General features: G+C 41.6%; 1 protein-coding gene across 1 annotated transcript in view; it reads left to right on the top strand.

Annotated features, from left to right (window-relative positions):
• Positions 1–18,357, top strand: part of LOC124606102 (monocarboxylate transporter 13-like) — an 80,627-nt gene extending 62,270 nt beyond the window's left edge. The window contains exons 6-8 of the mRNA XM_047138068.1: positions 4,958–5,256; positions 15,181–15,372; positions 18,017–18,357. Coding sequence (XP_046994024.1) covers positions 4,958–5,256; positions 15,181–15,372; positions 18,017–18,156 — 631 coding nt within the window. The 3' untranslated portion in view covers positions 18,157–18,357. The remainder of the gene's footprint in view (positions 1–4,957; positions 5,257–15,180; positions 15,373–18,016) is intronic.
• The last annotated feature ends 4,370 nt before the right edge of the window (positions 18,358–22,727 follow it).

Below are 22,727 nucleotides of genomic sequence, written 5' to 3' on the forward strand. Positions count from 1 at the left end.
TGATAAGTCTGGTAAGAAAGCAATAACAAAAATTGTTTCGTAAACAACAAACCTCACTTCTTCAAAAATGGTTCAAATGGCTCTGAGCACTATAGGACTTAACATCTGAGGTCATCAGTCCCCTAGGACTTAGAACTACTTAAACCTAACTAACCTAAGGACAGCACACACATCCATGCCCGAGGCAGGATTCGAACTTGCGGCCGCAGCAGCAGCGTGGTTCCGGACTGAAGCGCCTAGAACCACTCGGCCACAACGGCCGGCCACCTCACTTCTCGACGTAAGTGTACTTTGACAGATATACACTTGGTACAGTTATCCTCCAGGTTTTTATCTCACCGGAAAAATAAACTCTAACAAGCTCTTCGTTCCAGCAAGCCAAAGTTTCAAGGTAGGCGAAGTCACATGGGGCTGAGCCTGGTGAATAGCGTGAATGAGGAACCTTCAAAGCCCAATTAATGCACTTCCGCCATCGTTCGGCTGACGTGTGGGGTCGTGCATTATCAGGTGGCAGAGTACTTCTTCGAGTGCCAACCTCGATCTTTTTTCAGCCAACGCAAGTTTCAAACGATCCGATAATGAGGCATAATAGCGTCTAGTTAAGATTTTGCCTTGTTCCAAGTGATCTACATGGATTATTCCTCGGGAATAAAAGAGCTAGTACTAGCAATATGGCTAACACGTCAGATAAAAATCGCAAGGCCTTAAACCAGGGCTGCGGTCAGGCCATTCACGTGTACTACGTCTGCCAAAACAACTACCTGGAAAATGATCATGCAGCCTCTCGCGGACATCATTCGCGAGATGTGCAGGTGCTCCATCCTGCATGAATGAAGCTGTAAATTGTTCCACTGTGAAATTACTGGCCATACACGATCTTGCAACATTTACAGGTATCTTTCACCTTCATTGTGTTCCGCATAAATAAAGGACCAACAACTTCGGGTAACGTGATGCCACACTACACTATCACCTTCGGATGCCCCTGTGCTTCTTTTCGGCTACCCAGTAATGGCAGTTACGCCAGTTTACAAATCCTCTAATGTGGAAAACTGCCTCATCAGTCCACAGAATGTTCTCAAAAAGTGCGGGCCAGTCATAATTTTTACTCAAGAAAATTTATCCAAACTCAGTTCTTCTGTCACAGTCATCAGGAAACAACTATTGCATGTAACATGGCTCCATGGCGTAAAAATGAGGTCTTTTGAATCATTGTACTGGGTAGCAAGAAAGACCAGACCACTTTCACGAGACCCTTGACGCAGTGATTTCTTAGGGTGCATCATGAACATTTCACGAACTCTGTCAACAAAAGAAGAAATAATGTTAAACACAACGTCATGGAGCGATGTTTCTAACAAAGTAGGTCTAAGAAAATTTACTCATAAATAAACAACTATTTAAAACTAGGGAGTGCCGTATCAGACAATCTGTAGGATATTTGTTATAAAATTCGGTGACCAGATGTTGCCCTTTCTTCCAAATCTTCATAATGATTATACGGAATACACTGCCATCCCTTGTTCACGTGGCTGCACGCATAGGTTCCTGATTTGACGAACACTCAGGCTCACACCTTCACTTGATCTTGATCAGATACACGGCATCTGTACCTCTTTGGAACAGCAAGTGAAATGTGGCGAACAACAGCATTCCCACTGTAGTGTCCAGCCCATTCGTCTCGTATAGGGTGCCTAATGGATGTTGCGTTCTCGGAATGCTATACAAAAATTCAAGCAAATCACATTAGTAGTTTTTATACAATAAACAGGACAGACAATAACTTTGAATTTACAATGGTGTCGCAAACTATGGGCGACATGCAAACAATCAAAGTCCTTTGTCGTATACATCGTTCATGCAAGTCTGTCACACAGTTTGTGGATCACTAATAACGGCTATCGTAGAGCTCTCTTCTAGGATCGAGATAGTACTGTCCTAATACTGTCCGGCCGAGGCTGACAGGAGCGGTGTTTATATTCTCTTCGGCTAGAGGACGCCCCTGTCGTGATTCGGTCCTTGTCTGCGGGCTATTGGCTGACGTCTTCTCACCGCCTTCTTTGCTCTTATGATCTTCGTCTTCATGCCGGCACTTGCCGATACACCATTTGATAGATCTACTTAAACAAATCACAAATTAGTGGCTTCACCTGGTAAGGAGTGGTGTTCCAGGCGTAGCCATGTAACATGGTGTATGTAGAGTGGTCGTAACAGAATCCTATATGACAATTGTCGAAGAAACTTGTGAACACTCTTCGTCACCGAATTGAGTCCATTATCAAAATTGAGGTTGTGTTACACAGTATTAAAATGGTTCCTCCGAGGGGATCACTATCCTTTCCGTCCGGTGTGCTTGTAAGTCAAGGAATTTGATTCGTACCAACAATGCTAATATAGAACTAAGCCTCAAACCATAAGAATTACGGATGGGGTGACACACATATATAAAAGGATAGGACCAAACGATTTACACAAAGACTGTCCAGTTGCATAATTTGGTTTTGAAATGCCTTGATTTTATAAGTACATGTTCTGAAAGTGAAACACTCACACGTATGAGCTCATGAAAAAACAAGTAAATGCTAGTAGCATTAAATTACTAACAGTACTGTTAAGCAGTGAAAGATGTCCTCTGTACCACAATATACCAACGCATATGTCATGGTCCAGCTCAGTGCGAAGCTGGCGGTCAGTATTTATGAGTACTGCTGCCTGCTAAGTAGTGTCATACCCAGGATACTAAAGTCTGAAAGACAAATATTACAGAAACGTTATATCGTTCTGGTTTCCTTTCTAATGTCAACATCTCTTCAGGTTTGTAGCTGTAATACAGTATTTGCAGATTCACGTGTACTATGAATTCTTGCATCCTTTAGTGGGACAAATAAACGTGGTAAGTCAAATCCGGTGTGTAACAAAAAGGTATGGCCAACCTTTCAGGAAACATTCCTCACGCATAGAGAAATAAAAAATGTTGTATGTGGATGGGTCCAGAAATGCTTTATTTCCATGTTAGAGCTCAGTTTCTACAACTCTTCAACACACTAATCGTGGGAAACGCGCAGGAAAATAACGCATCAGCATGGTATGAAACACTTTCCTAACTGCAGTGTTAAAAATGCCCTTCGTCAGCAATGATACACGCATCAAACCGCCGTCGCATTGAATACCTTATGCACTGATGTATCCATGCAGAACTGCTTCCTGTTTCACAGCCTTTCGCAGCACAAGCACTATGACTGTGTACATTGCTGGGATTCCGCACATAAGACTTTCAAATGCCCTCACAAACAAAAGTCCAGTGGGTTTAGATCCGGAGAGCTTGCAGGCCAAGGAATTGTTCCCCCTCTTGCGATCCATGTGTCACGCAATCTATCACAGTCCATGGTGAACATTAAACAGTTGATGTACTGTGCTTGATGCTAGTGGAGGTTAGTCCATGTCATCACAAGCAATGGAGAGAGTCACATGTTAACATTACCTTCGTTCCTTTGGAACAACAACAAACACTAGCGGCGCATCTAAGTAAATGGGTTGGATAAAAAGCAGTGGCAACACTATTATGATTCATACAAGACTTTACTGACAGATGTTCACCGAATTCTATGCCCTCAATATAATCGACTATGCCTTCGATCACCTTCCTCCAAACAGGTGGATAGCGTCGTACGTCATCAGCGGATACCTCTTTGTCGATGTTTCTCAAAGACCGCTCTACGGCACGGATGATGTCTTTCCTTGTATTGCAACGTATACCACGAAGAGGTTCCTTCATTTTGGCGAACAGTTCATAATCGCACGGACTCATATACAGTGAATACGGTGGATGTTCCAGTATCTCCTACCCCCACATATGCAGTAGCTCGTGTATGGGTTCACCATGTGGTACCATGCGTTGTGATAAAGGATGATTGGATGCAGTGCCAGAAGATGCCGTCGCTTTCTTCTGAGTGCAGGATCAAGACGATTTCACAAGAAACTGTAGTAATAGGTTGCAGTGACGGTCTGCCCTGCGGCACAAGGTGATGCTGGATTAGCCTGTGGATATTGTGAGTCACAATAACCATCACTTTGGTACTAGCTGGTTAGTGGCACATGTTCTATGGGAGAGGAGAACCATGAAATTTCCATTCATTGGGCTAATCCTGAATGACATCCCTGCCACCCCGAAACAATTTCGCCCATCTCGCCACCATATGATATGGCAATGCTGCGTCAGCACACACTTCATCTAGTCCCTGAAAACATTGTTGTGCACTCTACTACGTGCCACTTCAATCTTGATCCACGCACGTTTTTCGTGTTTGCTAAACTTACTCTTAGGGCGCTTGATCTGGCCTGCCGCACTTTCAGACAGTACACACTGCAACTGACTGAAACATAGCCGTCGCCACTCACTGCACTACTTCAACAGGCATTCTGCTATCAGCTAGAGCCAATTCACATGCCACTGGACGCACATCCTACATGTTATGGCAGTGCTGTCACTACTTATTGTCCAATCCTAGTATTACGTCTTACTGTATATTCTAACCGAACATAATCAACAGGGTATTTTGAACATTTCATGCAAGAAAACGTTTCCTGTAATACTGGTTCGTTTTTTTTTTCTGTGTCTTTCCCGTGATTAGCGTTTCCAGTCCTATGTCCATACAACACATTTTATTCGTCTGTGTGTAAGATTTCCTTCAAGTTTGGCTGTACTTCTTTGTTACACCCTGTATTTCTAAGATATGCCTTAAGCAATAGTTAAGCTCAGGGGCGGCCAAGCATTCGTCTTCTGAGACGTGCCCTGGCAACATAGCCACAGCGCTCAGCCTACCTGCGCACTTCCCCCACCATCATGGCGCGCTATCCGAGCAGGAGGAGCAGGGCAATCTGCGGGCGCGCCCCGTTTAAACGAGGCGTAGAAAAACTTGCAGGACAAAGTTAAGTAAATTATCTGTCGTATCCGCAGCTGGTGGATGACCGTGGTGGACCTGTTCGACCTGAGACTGATGCAAGACCTGCGCTGCACCAACATCCTGGTGGGCACGGCGCTCTCCATGTTCGTTGACATGGTGTTCTGCACGCTGCTGCCGCTCTACCTGTTCCACAACGAGTTCTCCCGCGAGGACTCCGCGCTCTGCATATCCGTGATGGGGATCGCCGACCTCGTCGGCCGCTTCAGCGTGGCTGTGCTGGGAGCCTGCTGCGTGCCCGACAACAGGCTGGTCTTCCTACTGAGCTCAGCGGCGACTCTGGTCATCCGAGCACGTAAGTACCCTACCCTGCTTCTTGCAGTAACGACAATAGGTCGCTCCACCGCATCTTGCACTGCGTAGTGACCTGCGGGACACTGATGTCACTGTAGAGTAATTAGTAACTGTTTATTACAGAATAGGATGATCAGCCTAAATTATGTAGTTTAAACGACAGTGTAATTAAGTGATAGTAGTCTCGTTACGTTTAACTGAATGAATTTCAGTGTGTCAGTCAAGAGTAATAAAGTCGATGTGTGGAGTTCTGAGGTCAAATGAATGAAACTAAATTCACTCAAAACCAATAACATTGCAGGCTGTCCACAAATGCGCTCCGTATCTTCACTCAAACACGCAAAAACCAGGAACAAGACAATTAGATTAAGATCTTTCTCCAGCATTCAATATAATTTTCAGAAAGGTATACTTGCAATGCTATTGCATAATAATTATATATGTACGCAGAAATGCACTCACTCATCCGAAATACGAGGTGCGTGAAAAAATTGGAAATTTGTGGTAAGGTCCTATGGGACCAAACTGCTGAGGTCATCGGTCCCTAAGCCTACACACTTCTTAATCTAACTTAAACTAACTTACGCTAAGGACAACACACACACCCATGCCCGAAGGAGGACTCGAACCTCCGACGGGGGCAGCAGACCGTGACAAGACGCGGTTACCCCGCGCGGCGAGTTGTGTGAAAAAAGTAATGAGACTGCGAGCGATCTGGTAACGCCGTGTTGTTCTACTTGGGTAGACAGATGTGTTCATCCCTTCCAGATGCTCAGTCCCAGTTTCAGTTTTCTTTAGCATCACGTGGTGTTTGAGAGCGCCATAAGTGAAGCCGCGTTTTTGTCGCGTGTTAAGAAAATGGAACAGCTGAATTTAGAGCAACGTAATGCTATGAAGTTTTGTGTCATACATAGGGACTCTGCCAGTGTGACATTTGGATAGTTGAATATGGGAAGTATTCCTTATCAGGAGCACAAGTTTTTCGCTGGCAAAAATTATTTTTGGAAGGCCGAGAACACGTTGAAGATGAACCTCGCTCAGGGAGATCTTCAACTTCAGAAACCGGAAGATACGTCGAACTTATGCGTGCTCTTGTGAAATCAGACCGACATTTAACAATACGGATGATGGGTGACCTCTTAAGCGCTTTCACTGTACATCAAATTTTGACCAAAGTTCTGCGTATACGAAAGGTATTTGCCAAAATAGTGCCGAAAACCTCACAACCGAGAAGAATTAGCATCGAAGACACGTGTTCGTTGATCTTCTTGAGAGGATTGCCAAAGACCACAAATAATTCACTCGCGTGACCACAGGCAATGGATCCCAGATTTTTGAATACGACCCTGAGCAAAGTGGCAAAGTGAACAGTGGCATACTGAGACATCTCTTCTACCAAAAGAAGCTCAAATGAGCAAATGAAAACTTTTTTAACAGTGGAAGTGTCGTGCACAAAGAATTTGTTCCTCCGACATACTGTCAACCAAGTTCGTTCAAATGGTTCAAATGACTCTAAACACAATGGGACTTATAATCTGAGGCCATCAGTCCCCTAGAACTTAGAACTATTTAAACCTAACCAACGTAAGAACAACACACACATCAATGCCCGAGGCAGGCTTCGAACCTGCGACCGTAGCGGTCGCGCGGCTCCGGACTGTAGTGCCTAGAATCGCCCGGCCACTCCGGCCGGCTGTCAACCAAGTGTTTTACGAAGATGTCCTTTAAAGGCCCAGGGTAAGGGTGGATCGCGTAAGTCCGGACGCTGCAGACAAGTGGATGCTGCGTCATGGCAACGCACCATGTCATACGGCCATTTCGTTTACGTCAGCCCCGATAGTTGAGTGGTCGCCGGCACGGTAGCTCAGCGTGTTCTGTCAGAGGGTTAGCTGCTCTCTGTAATAAAAGAACTGTTTAACTGATCAACGACGAACTTAAACGGATGTCTTACGACGGCCGCCCTGAGCAGATGCAACGAACAAAAGCGAAAAAAAATGAGATTAAAAAAATAAAAAAAAATAAAAAAGTGGTCAGCGCGATGGACTGCCATGCCAAGGGGCCCGGGTTCGATTCCCGGCTGGGTCGGAGATTTTCTCCACTCAAGGACTGCGTGTTATATTGTCCTAATCATCTTCATCTCATCCCCATCGACACGCAAGTCGCGGAAGTGGCGTCAACTCAAAACACTTGCACCAGGCTACCGGCCTCCCCAACGGGAGGCCCTAGCCACACGACATTTCATTTCATTTCCGTCACGGAATTTTTACCCAAACGGCATTCCCGTTGTTCCACAGCCCCCCCCCCCCCCCGCCCCCCTATTCACCCGATCTGAGTCCTTGTGACTTTTTTCTCTTCACGAAATCGAAAAACATCTTACAAGAACATCATTTTGGTTTGCTGGAGAACATTCAGAATAATGTGAGTGATATGTTAAAGGTCCTGCCACTTGTAACTTTTCAGCGCTGCTACCAAGACTGGAAACAACGACTCTGCCGGTGTATACAGAGTGCGGCCCTTAAATTCGGACAGATGAAATTTTTCTCTAAAAGCAAATTTATTTAAAAAATACAAATGAAACAGAAAATCCTTTTACATATCAGTAGTGGTATCTTTCAAGAATAACATTACTCGATGTAACCCCCTCCAGCCGCAATGATCGCCTCAAATCTTGCTCTGAAGCGATCGCACGCACTCTCTAAAATAGCACTGTTCGAATTCGTGAATGCTGTTTCGACAGCGGTGTGTAGAGATGCGACATTAGGGTGAATCGTTTTATTGGTAACTCTTTCGGCTACGCTCCACACATAGTAGTTGAGGGGGTTCAAATGTCAACGTTATCCGAGAACCAGTTTTGGACTAAATGGCTCGTATGAGCCGTGCAGTGTTGGAAGATATAGTGTCTTCCCGAGGCCACAGTTACCATCCACGATTTCACGACATTTGTCAAAACTTGCAGATGATCTTCTTTGGTTGGGACAGTTTTTCCCTTTTTAAAGAAATTATGGCGACATGATATTACCCCAGACTTCTTCGAAGTGCTATACTTAGCCACAATATCGTAAACAGTTTATCTCGGATACCTTAGGAATCGGACTGCTGCAGTGGCGAACACCCAGCGCGAAGACTTTCGATAATCGCAGCTCTTTGGTTGTACTCCGCACTTGTCCGTATCATCTCGGCCATTTTGAGGTTCTGACTGCTTACTAGATGTCTATGGATTTCAAGAACGCCAATCGAGACCTACGATGTGGTGGGAAATTCAAATTGAAGCCCCGCACCCTGTACTTTCCGAAGCGCACTACTTTGTACGGGACAATATTGTTGTTTGAAAAAAATAAAGTCTTTCATAGATGAAAATTAGTCTCGTTAGTTTTCTCACACATCTCGTAGAATGACGTGCCCAACCTATCCAAATCAATAATGTAAACAAACCAGCCCCAAAAACATGTAAACAAGCAGGCACTTTCAAATACAACACAAGCTATCGTTCTTGACTATTGAGAACAGTGAGTCTTAAGAGAGCATGTTAGGTATTAATGCACCTATCGGCTTCATATTACTATTGGACCACTAGTCGAAAAATGTTTGTGCGTGTAGACGCCCCTAAACAGTCCTGCGTTGCCCTGTCTTGGTGTAACCGTTCGCTCGGCGATCGCCTATTCGTTGGCTGGACACTTCGTAATATTTTGGAGACACTGTACGATTAAAATGATTACAATGTTTTTATTTAACAGACTTAACTTTTCTGGTCTGTTTCCTGACCTAAGAAACATTGTTTTTCAGCAGTGTTTTGCTGACGGACACACAAGCACAAGTTGTTGACAAATGTTCGACTGTTAGGCAATCTTTTTCTCGCGTATGCCTCGAGAGATTGAATGCTAGGGCGGGATTTTGCAAAATCTGTTTATTACAAATTCGTCGGTTATGGGGGGGGGGGGGGGGGGGGGGGGTAAAAGTGAGATACTAAACTGCGCATTTTCTAGGTCAACCGTCATCAGTCAGTATTTCTTCTGTATGCTGCATGTTTCAGTGTTGGTCCGTCTATAATTGCATCTGCATTAGACTTATTGTGATGCTTGCTACGTCAAAAAGGACCACGGTTTCTGTTTCTCTAGTGCCTTAAAGATTCTTCCTTTCTGTTTTCTTAAATTAGGCAAAGTAGCTTTTTATGTTCGTCTGTTTTAATAAATATCATTGATTTCATTAACAAGAATCGTTGTACCTAAGACACAAAGAGTTAAACTTGTGATTACACTCAGTATATTAAACTCTCCGATTGAGATATTGGTTAGGAGCAGTCATATTAATGTCATTGATTTAATAGGTACGTACGGTTTTTAATGTCAGTCATGACCTGCTTTGCTAAGGTACACGCTTTCTTTCACGATATATTTAAGGTGTAAAATCGTCAATCGTCATATGAGAAGTATATCTCTGGGGAACCTGGACAACTTTGTGTAGAAGTAAAAAAAATGTAATTAGTTTACTTTTGTGACGTCACAAATCCCGCCCCCTTGTCCATGTCGTCTTCATGGCTTCAGAAACCTCGGCACGTTTTTAATGATGTCACACTGGTGCGAAATTTTAAAATTTCAAGATGACGTTGGCGGGAAGTTTTAAGTTCGCAAGATGCCGATGGACGGGAAATACAAGAATACAAGATGGCGCTGGTAAGAAAAATTTTCAGCCAATGACAGCTTTTAAAAATACAAGATGACAGTAATGAGAAATTTTTTAGCTTTCATTAACATCAGTCAGCTAATGACAGCACAGCATATTTCACCAAACCTCGCCATACTTCAAAGCATCTATTTATAATACTGTATTTATAAAAGCTTTTCCTTCTTTACTTGAACTCGGCAGCAAGTTCAAAAGTGTTGGATTATTTATCTAAAAATATCGTAAGCACAGACACACACTTGAAATTTTCGCTGTGTGCAATAGTATTCTTTCTAACAGTTTTTCCAATGTTAAAAAATGAAGTAAATACCTAAAATTTTGTGTAATCAGTAAATGTAATTTCTCGTTTTGTAATATATTACAGAAGGGTGAACTGGAGGAAAAATCAAGGAGAAATATTCTATATATTAGTATTACTGTAAAAAATTCCAAAGAAAATTAAATGCACGCTCTGGCTACGACAAGGGATACTCAAAGTTTAAATTATATGATGCTTTTTACGTTCAGTGTTGTCACACTTAATATTTTCACATATTTTTACCATGTGTGACAACCAGTTTGTAGTGTTGGCACTAAAAATCCGCCTATACGTACAGTTCTCTTCTGAAGTCGAATACGATCTCTCACCTGGTGTTCCCAAGATCCAATTTCTGCTGATCTACAAACCAAATTTCATACCGTGATTACACGAACTATTTCCAAAACTTCCGAATTCGCGAAATGCACCTTCTGTGGATGTCTTTCAACTGACAGATGTTTTCAAATGCAACATTCCGTTCTGGAATTCAGTCTGTGACCTTACTTTTGCATCCATTGTAAATTTCAAGCAATAATAAATGCTTCTTGGAGTTTCTCCTGAGTAGGTATTATATCATTAGCATATTAATTATTGCCTATCGCTATTGAAGCTAACTACTCATTCTAACGATTTGTTTGAGTCATTCCAGTGTGTATAGTCAATATCTGCTGGCGATCTGTTTTAGACAGTCTTCCAGTCATAAACGTCATTTTTATCATAACTATTCTCTTCTTATTCTCCTTCTTCGTCTTTGTAGTCATTATCACCACCATCATCATTAATATCATAGTCATTCTCTTCTTCATCATCAACTACTTTATAATGATTATCGATTTTTCTTCTACATATCTCCGGTTTCTACTTTCATAAATACACTGTTTTCTTTGCCTTTAACGTCTTTCTCTTCTTCGTCTTGGACTTCTTCTTTTGCGACTGCTGACCCAACCCTTGTAGTGGTTGAGAAACGAGTCTGATGTGAAGTTGAACTGGCTGCTTCGTGAACTGCATCTTCCCATCAGAGAAAACCTGGCGAGATTTCTGCTATACAACATAGGCACAGCTGGATGAGAGTCTGAAATTACATTCTGTCCCATTGTCAGTGGTGGGTGTTATGTTGACGAGTTGCACAATGGATTGATCTGGAAAGTATCCTTTGGCTCCTGTAAGAAGCAATTTCCACCCCACACTACTACAGAAGTCAGACAGACGCTCCTAATGTACCAAAAAGAATTGCCTGAAAAACTTTCAGCAATAAATATCATCTGGAGTCGTCCACTGTAAGCAAAAGACACAAAAATATTCTACTTTCTTTCATAACTAGTGGGATACTTGGCTACTGGAGTATTGCTAGTTAGTGTAAGAAAAACATTAAACGAACAGAAAATATTATTTATTGCAAAATTTAAGAAAAATCAAATGAAACTTTTATTTATAAACTGATTCACAAATTTCCGGGTTCTTTTTGGAATAGGAGGTTACCTCTTGTTGATAGGAATCCTGTTAATGACATTTATATACAAAGTGTGGGAAAGCTCTTTTATCCCTTTTCTTTAAGAATGTTCTTTACTCAGCAGAATGGCTGAGAGCCGTGCCTACTCAACTTGAATAATTATCCGACTGAATTTTTCTAAGTACGGTCAAGGCTGTCGCGTGAGAAATGTAATGGAGTGACGTGAATGAAGTATGTTATTTCTAATGGACGAAGGATGGGGCTCACCTACTCTGTAGCGCACAATACCTTGAGCCGCGGCGACTGCTGCCTGCGTCGTTTGTAGCTGAAAAATAACAAAACTATCTCCTTCTATCTGGATTGACCTCTGCCAATTGAACTCTCACTATGCCTTGATGAAGTCAAGGACTCCTATCTGCTCATAGTCTAACTATTGGCGTGGTACACCAGTCAGATAACCAGTCCACCGCACTGCCACTCAACGTTCGCTCACAGGCGCTAATTAATACTCTGTCTGTGTTCACACCGCACATTAAGTGTCGTGGCCAACACAGTGAACAAAGGCTTAATCGCAAGCGACTCAATATAGAATATCACTCCAATTCGCTAGCGTCAGAGGTGCTCTCTCAGTGCAGTAATGAGTAGAGACTTGGTTCCTCGCTCTCTGCGTACACACACGAGCGCACTCGCTCACATTATGTGTTCCTGCTAGAAGAGCATCAACAGAACGACTTTCCCTCCACGTAAAAAGCGAAAGGGTATATCATCCGCTGTCTTTCCCTCACTCCTCGGGCTCATTGCATCAGAAATAGTCCACCAATTAGCATTACTCTTAGAAACTGGAGAATGGCGCTCCATTTAAGCCGACCAATCCGGAAATATATAGCATTTGTGTTAGGCATTTACTGTCCACTGGTGAGAACTCTGAAACTGCGCACTAGGTCCGTCAAGAAAATACCTTTGCTGGGGCTCTCCCAAACTATACATCAGGTTTTGCTTTTAAGATGAACAGGCAGGACATTATCCCTTTTCTCTGACAAAAACTGTTTTGGTCTGTGGGCGGTCAGTCGGCCGGCGCAGCTGCATGCTAACCCACCCTCCTGCGGACTTTCCAGTGGGCTGGTTGCCTCCACCGAACAAAAAATCCTGTGGTCATCATGTCTTGAATGTTTGTGTATGCCAACCTCGAGTTGTAAGTCTCAGTGCGCACTTGCGATTTATTTATTAGATTTGCATATTGATTAAATGGAAATATGTAAAATTGACTCCCCCCTATCGAGTTTGGGCTCGAATGAAACGTCTTGATACGCAGAATACGATGGTGAATTCAGAATATGTAAGAAATGAAGGCCAGGAGACCACACCACCTTACACCATGCTGATACGTATCTCATTACATTGCAACAATGATCCACTGATCCTAATGCAGTCTCAGCCATATTGGTATATTTGTAGCTTGTGTTTGAATTTGCTTATCCATATGAGAGATATCTCGCAAATCTGAGTATTTTACTACAATTCTGTAGATCTATCATTGTGTAACTGCTTTTATGAGGTTTAATTTTAAACAGTGGGGTATGTAATCATGTTGTCTATAGATATCTTACATTGTGAACTATTAAATCAACGCAACTGTCATCTATCGGTAAGCAATTGATGGTGTTTTATTAGCAGCTACCGGTCTCTCAACAGCATTGATGCATCTTCAGGTTTCTAATGGTTACATTTCCATATTGTAGATGGACAGTTACGTAGCCACAACTTTTGGAAGGTTGTCCACGTTAAAAGTCCAACCACTATGGTAGGTTGTCATAATAACTCACCTCACTAATGTGGTTTGGGACTGACACTTTCAAGGTTTGCACCAGGTTCAAATGTATGTGAATTCCTAAGGGACAATTCTGCTGACGTCATCGGTCCCTAGACTTGCAAACAACTTAAACTAAATGAAATTAACTTATGCTAAGAACAGTGCACGCCCATGCCCTAGGATGGACTTGAACCTCCGCCAGGAGGAGCCGCACAGTCTGTGACATTGCACCCCAAACCGCGCAGCGACTATGCACGGCTGCATCATCACGAAATCACCCTATATATACATACTGTGCATTTACAGGCGCCAGTGCCTAAAATTTTTATGCTATGTAGCATATGATGTTTCCGGACACTGGTTCCTATGTAAAACTTGATCTACTAAGTCCCCTCTACAATCTCTACAAGTGCGTTATATGAATTGTGAAACACCCAGTATACACAGGTTCTGACTGTATACTTCTCTTAGTGTGTTAAACCTTTAACATAAGATTATACCTCTTAATGAGTAGATAATGACACCATTTTAAATGTTTAGATCCGATCAGTGATTATGCGAAATGTTGAAAATCAAAATTTTGTTGCTTCTGTAAGTAGTTAGATAGGTAACCTGCAACTGTGGCCATGAACCATGAATCCGGTTAGTTATTTAGTAATATAGATAAGCCATAACAGAAGTATGGATCTCGTATTGCGCCAATGGCCTCCGAGGTCCCCCTTTTCTTTGGGGGAAGGGGGGGGGGGGGAGAGAGGGACGTGGTGTTGCAAAAGACTCTGTTCACGTGCCTCCCTTTCTAACAACTTTGGTTGAACCACAGTGCCACATAAGTGACGTAGTTACTTCAGGGACGCAAAAATTTGCCACGAATTTTACTATCGTCTGGATGTTTATCCAGCTTTCGGTGGAGTGCATGCTGAACACTTGTGAAATGTAAGTCGAAGCTTTGATACCAAACATAATCGAAAGAAATACCCTAACGTTCGATGTACATACATGTACATGAAATACCCTTATAAAATCGTATGGTTCTTTTGACAATAAAAACTTTTTAGTCCGATGCGTAAGTTGAGATTTAGTCCATATTTCTCTCTTCATTCAAGTACTAAATATGGAAATGGAGATGAAGTGCCATGCTTCGTGACAGAGCGTAGGGGAGTTATGCGGGAGACCCGCTTCGCCGTACTAGGCAAGGTCCTAATGGAGGTGGTTTGCCGTTGCCTTCCTCCGACCGTAATCGGGATGAATGATGATGATGAAGACGACACAACAACACCCAGTCATCTCGGGGCAGGTGAAAATCCCTGACCCCGCCGGGAATCGAAGCGGGGAAGCGAGAACGTTACCGCGAGACCACGAGCTGCGGACATGCACTAAATAGCCGGCTGGAGTGGCCCGTGCGGTTCTAGGCGCTACAGTCTGGAACCGCACGACCGCTGCGGTCGTAGGTTCGAATCCTGCCTCGGGCATGGATGTGTGTGATGTCCTTAGGTTAGTTAGGTTTAAGTAGTTCTAAGTTCTAGGGGACTGATGACCTCAGGAGTTGAGTCCCATAGTGCTCATAGCCATTTGAACCATGCACTAAAGATAGTCTCTTGAAATCTGATGAATCTTTTCGAATCACGCTCCCTTTTCTACACGCAGCTTGACATCAGCGTGACTGCTCTGTTCGTGTTTCGTGTTCCAGTGTACATCTTCTTCACCGACTTCATGGCCATCGCGGTGTTGTGTGCGCTGCTGGGCTTCTGCAAGTGCTTCATGTTCGTGCTGGCACCCCTCGTGGTGGCCGACTCGTGCAACCAGGAGCGCTTCCCCGCCGCCCTCGGGATCCAGACTGTTATGGGCGGCGTAATGACCGTGGCGTTTGGACCTGCCATCGGTAAGTATACCTGCCAGGTTAATCAACAGAAACGAAAAAAAAAAAACACGAACAGGTGTTCCACAGTCGAAGACATGATGTCTAAAGGTACCGTGACAGCTTCAGATTCCGTCTGAGCCACTGTTTATGTTTGTGAAGCCTGCAATATCAGGAAAGGAGACAGAGGACTTACCATGATTTATTAAAAAATTTTAAAAAAATTACGAAACAATTTTACCGTTTCAAGAGCAATTCACATAGGACAATTAAAACATGACAAAAGTTTCGGTTGTGTGTAACAACAACCTTCAGATTGTTCAAATCGTAAATGGAGGCGAATATGCGTTGAACAGCATCAACAAAACATCGTGCAGAAACATGCAATCGTATTAAAATAACAACTAGACTAAGGCAATACTCGTGTTAAAACCAACATCAAGATGAACCGGGTCGTAACACATAATCTTGCGAGACGCAGGTAAAAAAGGAGGGGGGGGAGGGGGGGGGTGAGGGGAGTTGCACCAGTAAAACTGCGTTAGTCTTCAATGGTTTAATGGGTCTAAGCACTATGGGACTTAACATCTGAGGTCATCAGCCCCCTAGACTTAGAACTACTTAAACCTCACTACCCTAAGGACATCACACTCATCCGTGCCCGAGGCAGGATTCGAACCTGCGATCGTAGCAGCAGCGCGGTTCCACACTGAAGCGCCTAGAACTGCTCGGCCACAGCGGCCGGCGCGTCAGTCTTCCATTATCTGCATTTGTAAAACAGGTAATACACTGAGAAAGCCTTATGCAACGACCAACACGAATTAAAAACTGTTCTACATCGCGCTAATGATGGACTTGTCTCATGTCAACCAGGGTTTGAAACAGTTTTTACTTGTTGTTGCCGTTGTATAAAGTTTTCTCGACATATTACCCGTCCTACAAATGGACATAATGCATGACTGAAGAAATTTGACTTATGCAATTGTCCCCTCCCCCTTCCCCCTTTTTTACCTGCATTTCGCAAGATCATGTGTTACCACCTGGCTCATCCTTGACGCTGCTTTTAATATTAGTGTTGTCTTAGTCTGTTAGTTTTTTAACACAAATGCACGTTTTTGCGTTATCTTCACTACTGATACTGTTCAGCGCATATTCACCTGCACTTACGAGTTGAACATCTGAAGATGGTTCTTATGCACAACCAAAACGAGTCATTATGTATTAATTGTATAATGTCCAGGCAGAAATTTTTTGTATAAAAATTTGTTAATTTTAATAATTTTAATAAGTTTGTTTCAATTGCCGCTTTCCACCTTTACTGCAGAACATTAATACATTCGGGATCTAAACAGCAAGGTCCAGTTCAAAAAAATCTCATGAACGGTGTCTGCCTTTTCTCGTTATATTAAAAAAGCTATGGAGTGTGTTTGATCTTCATGTACGGAACCCTAGGGACGCACCACTGTATTTCATTAATATACTGCTATTAGGCAGTCCAATTTTACTGGTGGTATAAATTCACATTATTGGTTTCGAAATTATAATACTCCCTGACAAAAAAAGTAAAGCACCGAAATGGAGAGGAATAAGCGAAAGCCATGCCCTGATTCCGGTCCTCGATATCCTGGACGCCGACACTGGGACGGAGTTGACGTGAACTGGTTCCACACGTGTTACATCGAGGACTGATATGGTTAAAAGCTGCATATAAACTCTTTGTGGAGCCGTAGTGTCGTAATATCTCCATAGCATGTTTTGATACAAAAACAGCCTAAGTGATGATTTGCCTGTGTGTGATATTCTGTGTAATGTAGGAGTCACAATACTTGCAACTACACTATCTCCAACATTAGCGTGTAAAAACCTTCAAACATTCATTTTGTCCGATTATCCCAGTACAAACTCAAAAAGACAACTACAACATAAGAGAGGCAGAAAAGCAAACATGTCAATGTCACAAAAATATTTATGTACACAAACTCAGTTGAAAATGAGAATGATTTCTCCAAACGCGTTGCGCTAAGCATGAAAAAATAAGCAACTGGTGCAGTTGTCGTTATTTAAATCATGAAAATCATGAATGACACTCGTTCAGGCTTTCCAAACACATTGATTACATTGAACAGAATTAAGCAGTATATATCCTAAGAACGCCATGAACTTGGACATTTACTAAATAAAAGTCTGATTTAAGAGCTTTAATTTCTTGTTAAGAATACGAAGGTTAAAGAACTAACATAGAAACCAAAATTAGAGTAAAGTAATAAATATTATCATCCTCTCGATTTTCGTGTTCTCCAGCGACCAGATTTGCCAATATATTTATAAGAATGGAAACTGTAGGGTTCTATACAACCCATTACTAAAAGAACATGCACAGTATTTGTGTCACTCCGTTTCCACGCGAGAAATGTGTACATGAGGTAAACATCAGGGAAAGGTCGTAAGTTCTTACGAATATTTTCTCTCAACACACACAGCCTCATATTGCTTGTTTCCTAAAGTGCCAAATAGTACATCAGCCAAGGCCTTTTTTCTACAGTAGAAGGTTTCTGCTACCATAATTATAAACAATCATAACTATAATTTTTTTCTTCAACTTGGAAAGGATTATCTGGTTGTAGTATTGTTTGTTTCTAATCTAACTTTTATGTTTTTTTGTTTTTTGTAGGTAAAGTCAGAGATGTGACTGGCAGCTTTACCGCGAGTTTTATTGCAATCACTATCCTCGGCCTCTTTTGTGTGGTGCCGTGGACTCTGGAAATGGTTGTAACCGCAGTCAGGAGACGGCGAAAGGTGATCAACAAGTGAACGACGCTGCGCCATGTCAAGTATTTTCTGCTCTAGAGGGTATAAGAGTCATCAATAATTTCCGTAAGAAGACTACAATGATTCATATCAGCTGTTACGAATCTGTGAGATAGAAAGGCTCCAACTTGACAAAGGTGTGAGAATCTTACTTTTTCTGAGCACGTGTATGATCAATTGATTTTTGTGTACAGGAAAATCACATTCCGAATAAGGTTTCACACAAGTATAGAGAGACCCAAATGAAACCGTGTGCCTCAAAAGGTGTGCTGTATCTGATTTTGTAATTAGTGTGAAGCTCATTCTGGAACAAAATAATACTTTATCATAGAGTAATATCGTTTCGAATAATACAAAAAGATAACGCACACTATTTGAAACGTGGTTTTATTCATTTTTCTGGTGAGCTTCATTGAACTCTGAGGCACTAAACTCTGCCCACACGCCTTTCGGTCTCCTGGGGACTCAACCAGTCCATCACAGCAACTGTAACTTTCCAACAGAGTGTGCAACATCATCACGAGAAGAGTTTATCAGCTATTATTGCGATACCTTTGCAATATAGAGATTGACCGAATCGAAGCCAGCGGAATTCGTCTTGAACTTAAATGGGTCTGTAATCTGATATGCTGTTATACTGAATGGTCTTGAAGATTACTGCAAATGTAAACATTATTGTTAGTAATTTATATCCTCTTGGACAATTGAAATATAATATTTTTTTCTCGTTAGAGAGAAATAATACATAGAGAAATTATGTAAATATGCATGTAAATGAGAAAACTGAACTTTGTTAACTGAAATATATTTTAATTTATTTGTATTCTATGCTCGTCCATTAGTTGCAATCATTGTATTTAGTACACTTTGAATTTATAGTTATTATACATGTTTAAGACATCAAAATACCTCTTTTGAAAGACTCACGAGTATATTTTACCTGTTGGAAATTGTTCTTACGTCTGCTTTTTTTCTTCATTCTCTACTCCAGTGGGGCTACATTACATCCATGCCTGCGCTTCAGCAATTTTTTTCAGGCAAATATCACACGAGCTGGTAGTGCATCGTGACGAAATCTGGAATTTATAGATGGATAATGTATATTTTCGTCAGGTGACCACGGTGTCAAAGAAATGTCAGAAATTAGACACCAGTGATAGGTTCATGGCCCAGCTAATCAACATTTGAGCTAAAATCGTTCTTTGTGGCTAATCTGAGTTTCCACAGTAAATCGTCCTGCATTACATTTAAGAACGAAGCTCTGGAAACAACACCGCCTTATATATGTCACATCAGCTGACTATGGACCGTATACTAGTTGTAAAAATTACTTGTGCTCAACATAAAGAATAACGATTAGACTTAGATACAGGTTTCGCATCTATTTTTAATGCTGATTACATCTTCATTATTTGAGAGTAGAAATTAATACCTAATAGTAGCATACATTCAGATATAAAAATGACGTATACTGTCCTGTTCTAATTGATAACGTATTTATTATAGATTTGAGGGTATATAATTCCTCCTCCTTCTTGGATAAATGATTAAATGTTGTTTGTCCCATGTGATTAGCGAAAAAGCAGAGAGGAAGAAATCATGTTACCGACGGGGACGAATTATTCGCCGTCAGCACAATCTATTGTTGGTCCGCTACTAATAAAGCGACGCATGCCCATGGAGAGTAATGTAGGTATTCCAACACTGCTATTAGTGTAGAGGAGCAACACTTCCTTGTGTGGATTGGATTTCTAAAACCAAATTCTTGTAAGACAGTGATTCTTTGTGAATCGTGCAGTTTCCATTTAAGGCAGCAGCAATGGCTGCCGATCAATGGCTTCACTGTATTAATAACAGCGACGTCGTCCTGTGCCCCTGGTTACAGCCGTGAAAATGCATTCAAAACAAGGTTAGGACAGAGAATAGTAACAATCAGATTCAAATCAAATGTAATCAGTGTAGACAGCACAACAGCATCACTTTTTGCTATCCGTGCAGACAGACAAGATGCTAAGAGACAAGTGGAGGGAAAGAAATCAAGATGGAGGTATCAAATGTTTGCAGACAGAAATACACAGAAAAATTACACAAGATATGTCTTAATGGCCGTAGTATCTAATACTTTGCAGGCTGTGGATTTCCTTTCTTCCATTTTAAATGTACTGTTATATAGCCCCTTGGATGGAGTAGGAGTAGTTTGTGATAGCTGACTTCACGACGCCGTTCAGCTAATTGCCACTGAGCACATGCATCACAATTCATTTGTAATTATAACCAGTGTCGTTCAATACACATTACATTTTACACATACACACATACTGACGTAATTAAAACATTTTTTTTCTTTTCATCGTCCATAAATTTCTTGACTTGTTCCTTTTACTCCGAGTGTAGCGTCAATGCACCAGATACAAGTAAACACCCTTTAGATAAGTCATTTATAGATGACTGACAACTGTTGTCACTACGCTGTTACAGTGAATGTAAGATAGTTCAGTTGATACAGTTTCAGTACTCGTCGATATGAACGTAGGAACAGGTGACAGATGACAGATGATGTCAGCAGATATCACATACCACCAGTCAGAAGGAGTGAGCCCAGGCGATGAGTTATAGGCTTGGACTGGAATGTGGCATCATGGACCAACTGCGGTATCACTCGTCTAGGCCTCACTTGTCTAGCATGGGCGACGTTCCATGGAAGAGTCGTACAGTGATATCAGAAATGTCTTTGAACGACTCACAACGGTGTTGCAGAATTAAAAGATAAAACACAGCACAATTGCATCCTTACAGGTCATTAAGAGATCCGCATATTACTTCTACAGTGACATCATTTTAGAGTTTATTTCCTATAACAGTCTATTCGTTTTATCTCGTGGTGGAATTCACTGGTTCCTTATTTATTATGCACCGCAATGTACAGTGAATCACTAACGTTCATAACAGGCACAATTTGCGCCCACATTAGGCATACTTTCATATCAAGTCCATTTCTGTTAGCTGGACACGTTTTAATGGTGCCGCCTGTGCGAAACTGGGCTTGACGCTGCGTACATGCGCAGCTAAAGCTCACAGAGTCAGCTGGCGAAGAAGTGCGGTTGATGTCAAGTTCGCTATATTTCTTGTTTAGAATTCCTCGTCCTACAATGCAAGAACATGCTTGTTCTGTACGCCGAACCACAGGCAACGAGCAACTCAAGGATTTGAGATCAGGTAAGTGAAATTTTCACCTCTTTACACCATCTGTGTCAACGAAATTGTCCGGTTGCACTATGCAACACCGCCAGACATAGGATTTCATTCACATATTAGCCAGTACTTTAACACCCTTGTTTCTGTCACGAGCGTTTAATTGTCCTTTTTCCAAGTGTACGAACAGGTTACATAATAATTCCGACACTGGTTTTCACATCATCATATTGTCATTTATGTTATACGAATATACTTCAAATGATTAACTGCAGATAGCGTTAGTCTTATTGTAAGTAAAAGTAGTTTCATTATATTTACATGAAGGAAATTAAAAATGGTTCAAATAGTTCTAAGCACTATGCGACTTAACACCTGAGGCGATCAGTCCCCTTAACTTATAACTACTTAACCTAACTAACCTAAGGACATCACACACATCCATGCACGAGGCAGGATTCGAATCTGCGACTGTAGCAGCAGCGCGATTCCGGACTGAAGGGCCGAGAACCACTCGGCCACAGCGGTCAGCTGAAGGAAATTAGCTCCACATCTATCTTTACACTTTCTTGTCATTATTTACAAAAGTACTTACGTTCTATAAAGTACCCCTCCTTTTCTGCGAGCTACTCATAGATTTATCTAATTCCTTTTCAAAGAATTACCGCAATAGGAACTCACCACGACTTAAAGTCGTCATTCCAGAACGTGACTCATCTGTTTAAAGCAGAATAATTACTACGTGCATGTGCAACAATACACACAAACCCAATTAAAATTCCAAAGTTGTGCTCAATCAAATTAGCATCATATCTTGTTATACGCACAACGTCCACGCTAAGGTATTCGTCCTTCGCTTAGTTACGTCTTATCTATTTAGAATTAATGAACTAAAAATTGGCATAATTCAGGGTCATGAATTTTCATTTTACAAATACAGACAATCAGAGAATAGTACAGCTATACTAAACCATTAATTATATCATAAATATTTACATTTTGTACTCTGTTTATGAGTTCATATTATCCTCAACTGCTTTACTGTTCTAGTCAAACAACCACTGTTTACTCAGAAAAAATCATCACGACTAATGTATACACATACAAGTAAGAACTTTTGACATTAGAAAAGTCATGACCACTTTAAAAAGTCTATTTAGTTTACAGCAATTTAAGTAAGAGGCCCTTTTCAGAGTTACACTAGCTTTCCATTACCGTGCTTCTTTGCTTTTATATGCATCAGTGTCACATATGAAATTACAAACTACATATGCAGTTCTCTTTTTTCTGGTTTATCCAGTTACATACAAAAAAAATTATCTACAAATTTCAGGCAAAATAGCTCAGAGTTTTATGTAGCATTCGTTGTACGTAAATTGGTG

Source organism: Schistocerca americana, chromosome 3 (assembly GCF_021461395.2).
Source record: "Schistocerca americana isolate TAMUIC-IGC-003095 chromosome 3, iqSchAmer2.1, whole genome shotgun sequence".
Classification (NCBI taxonomy): Eukaryota; Metazoa; Arthropoda; class Insecta; order Orthoptera; family Acrididae; genus Schistocerca; species Schistocerca americana.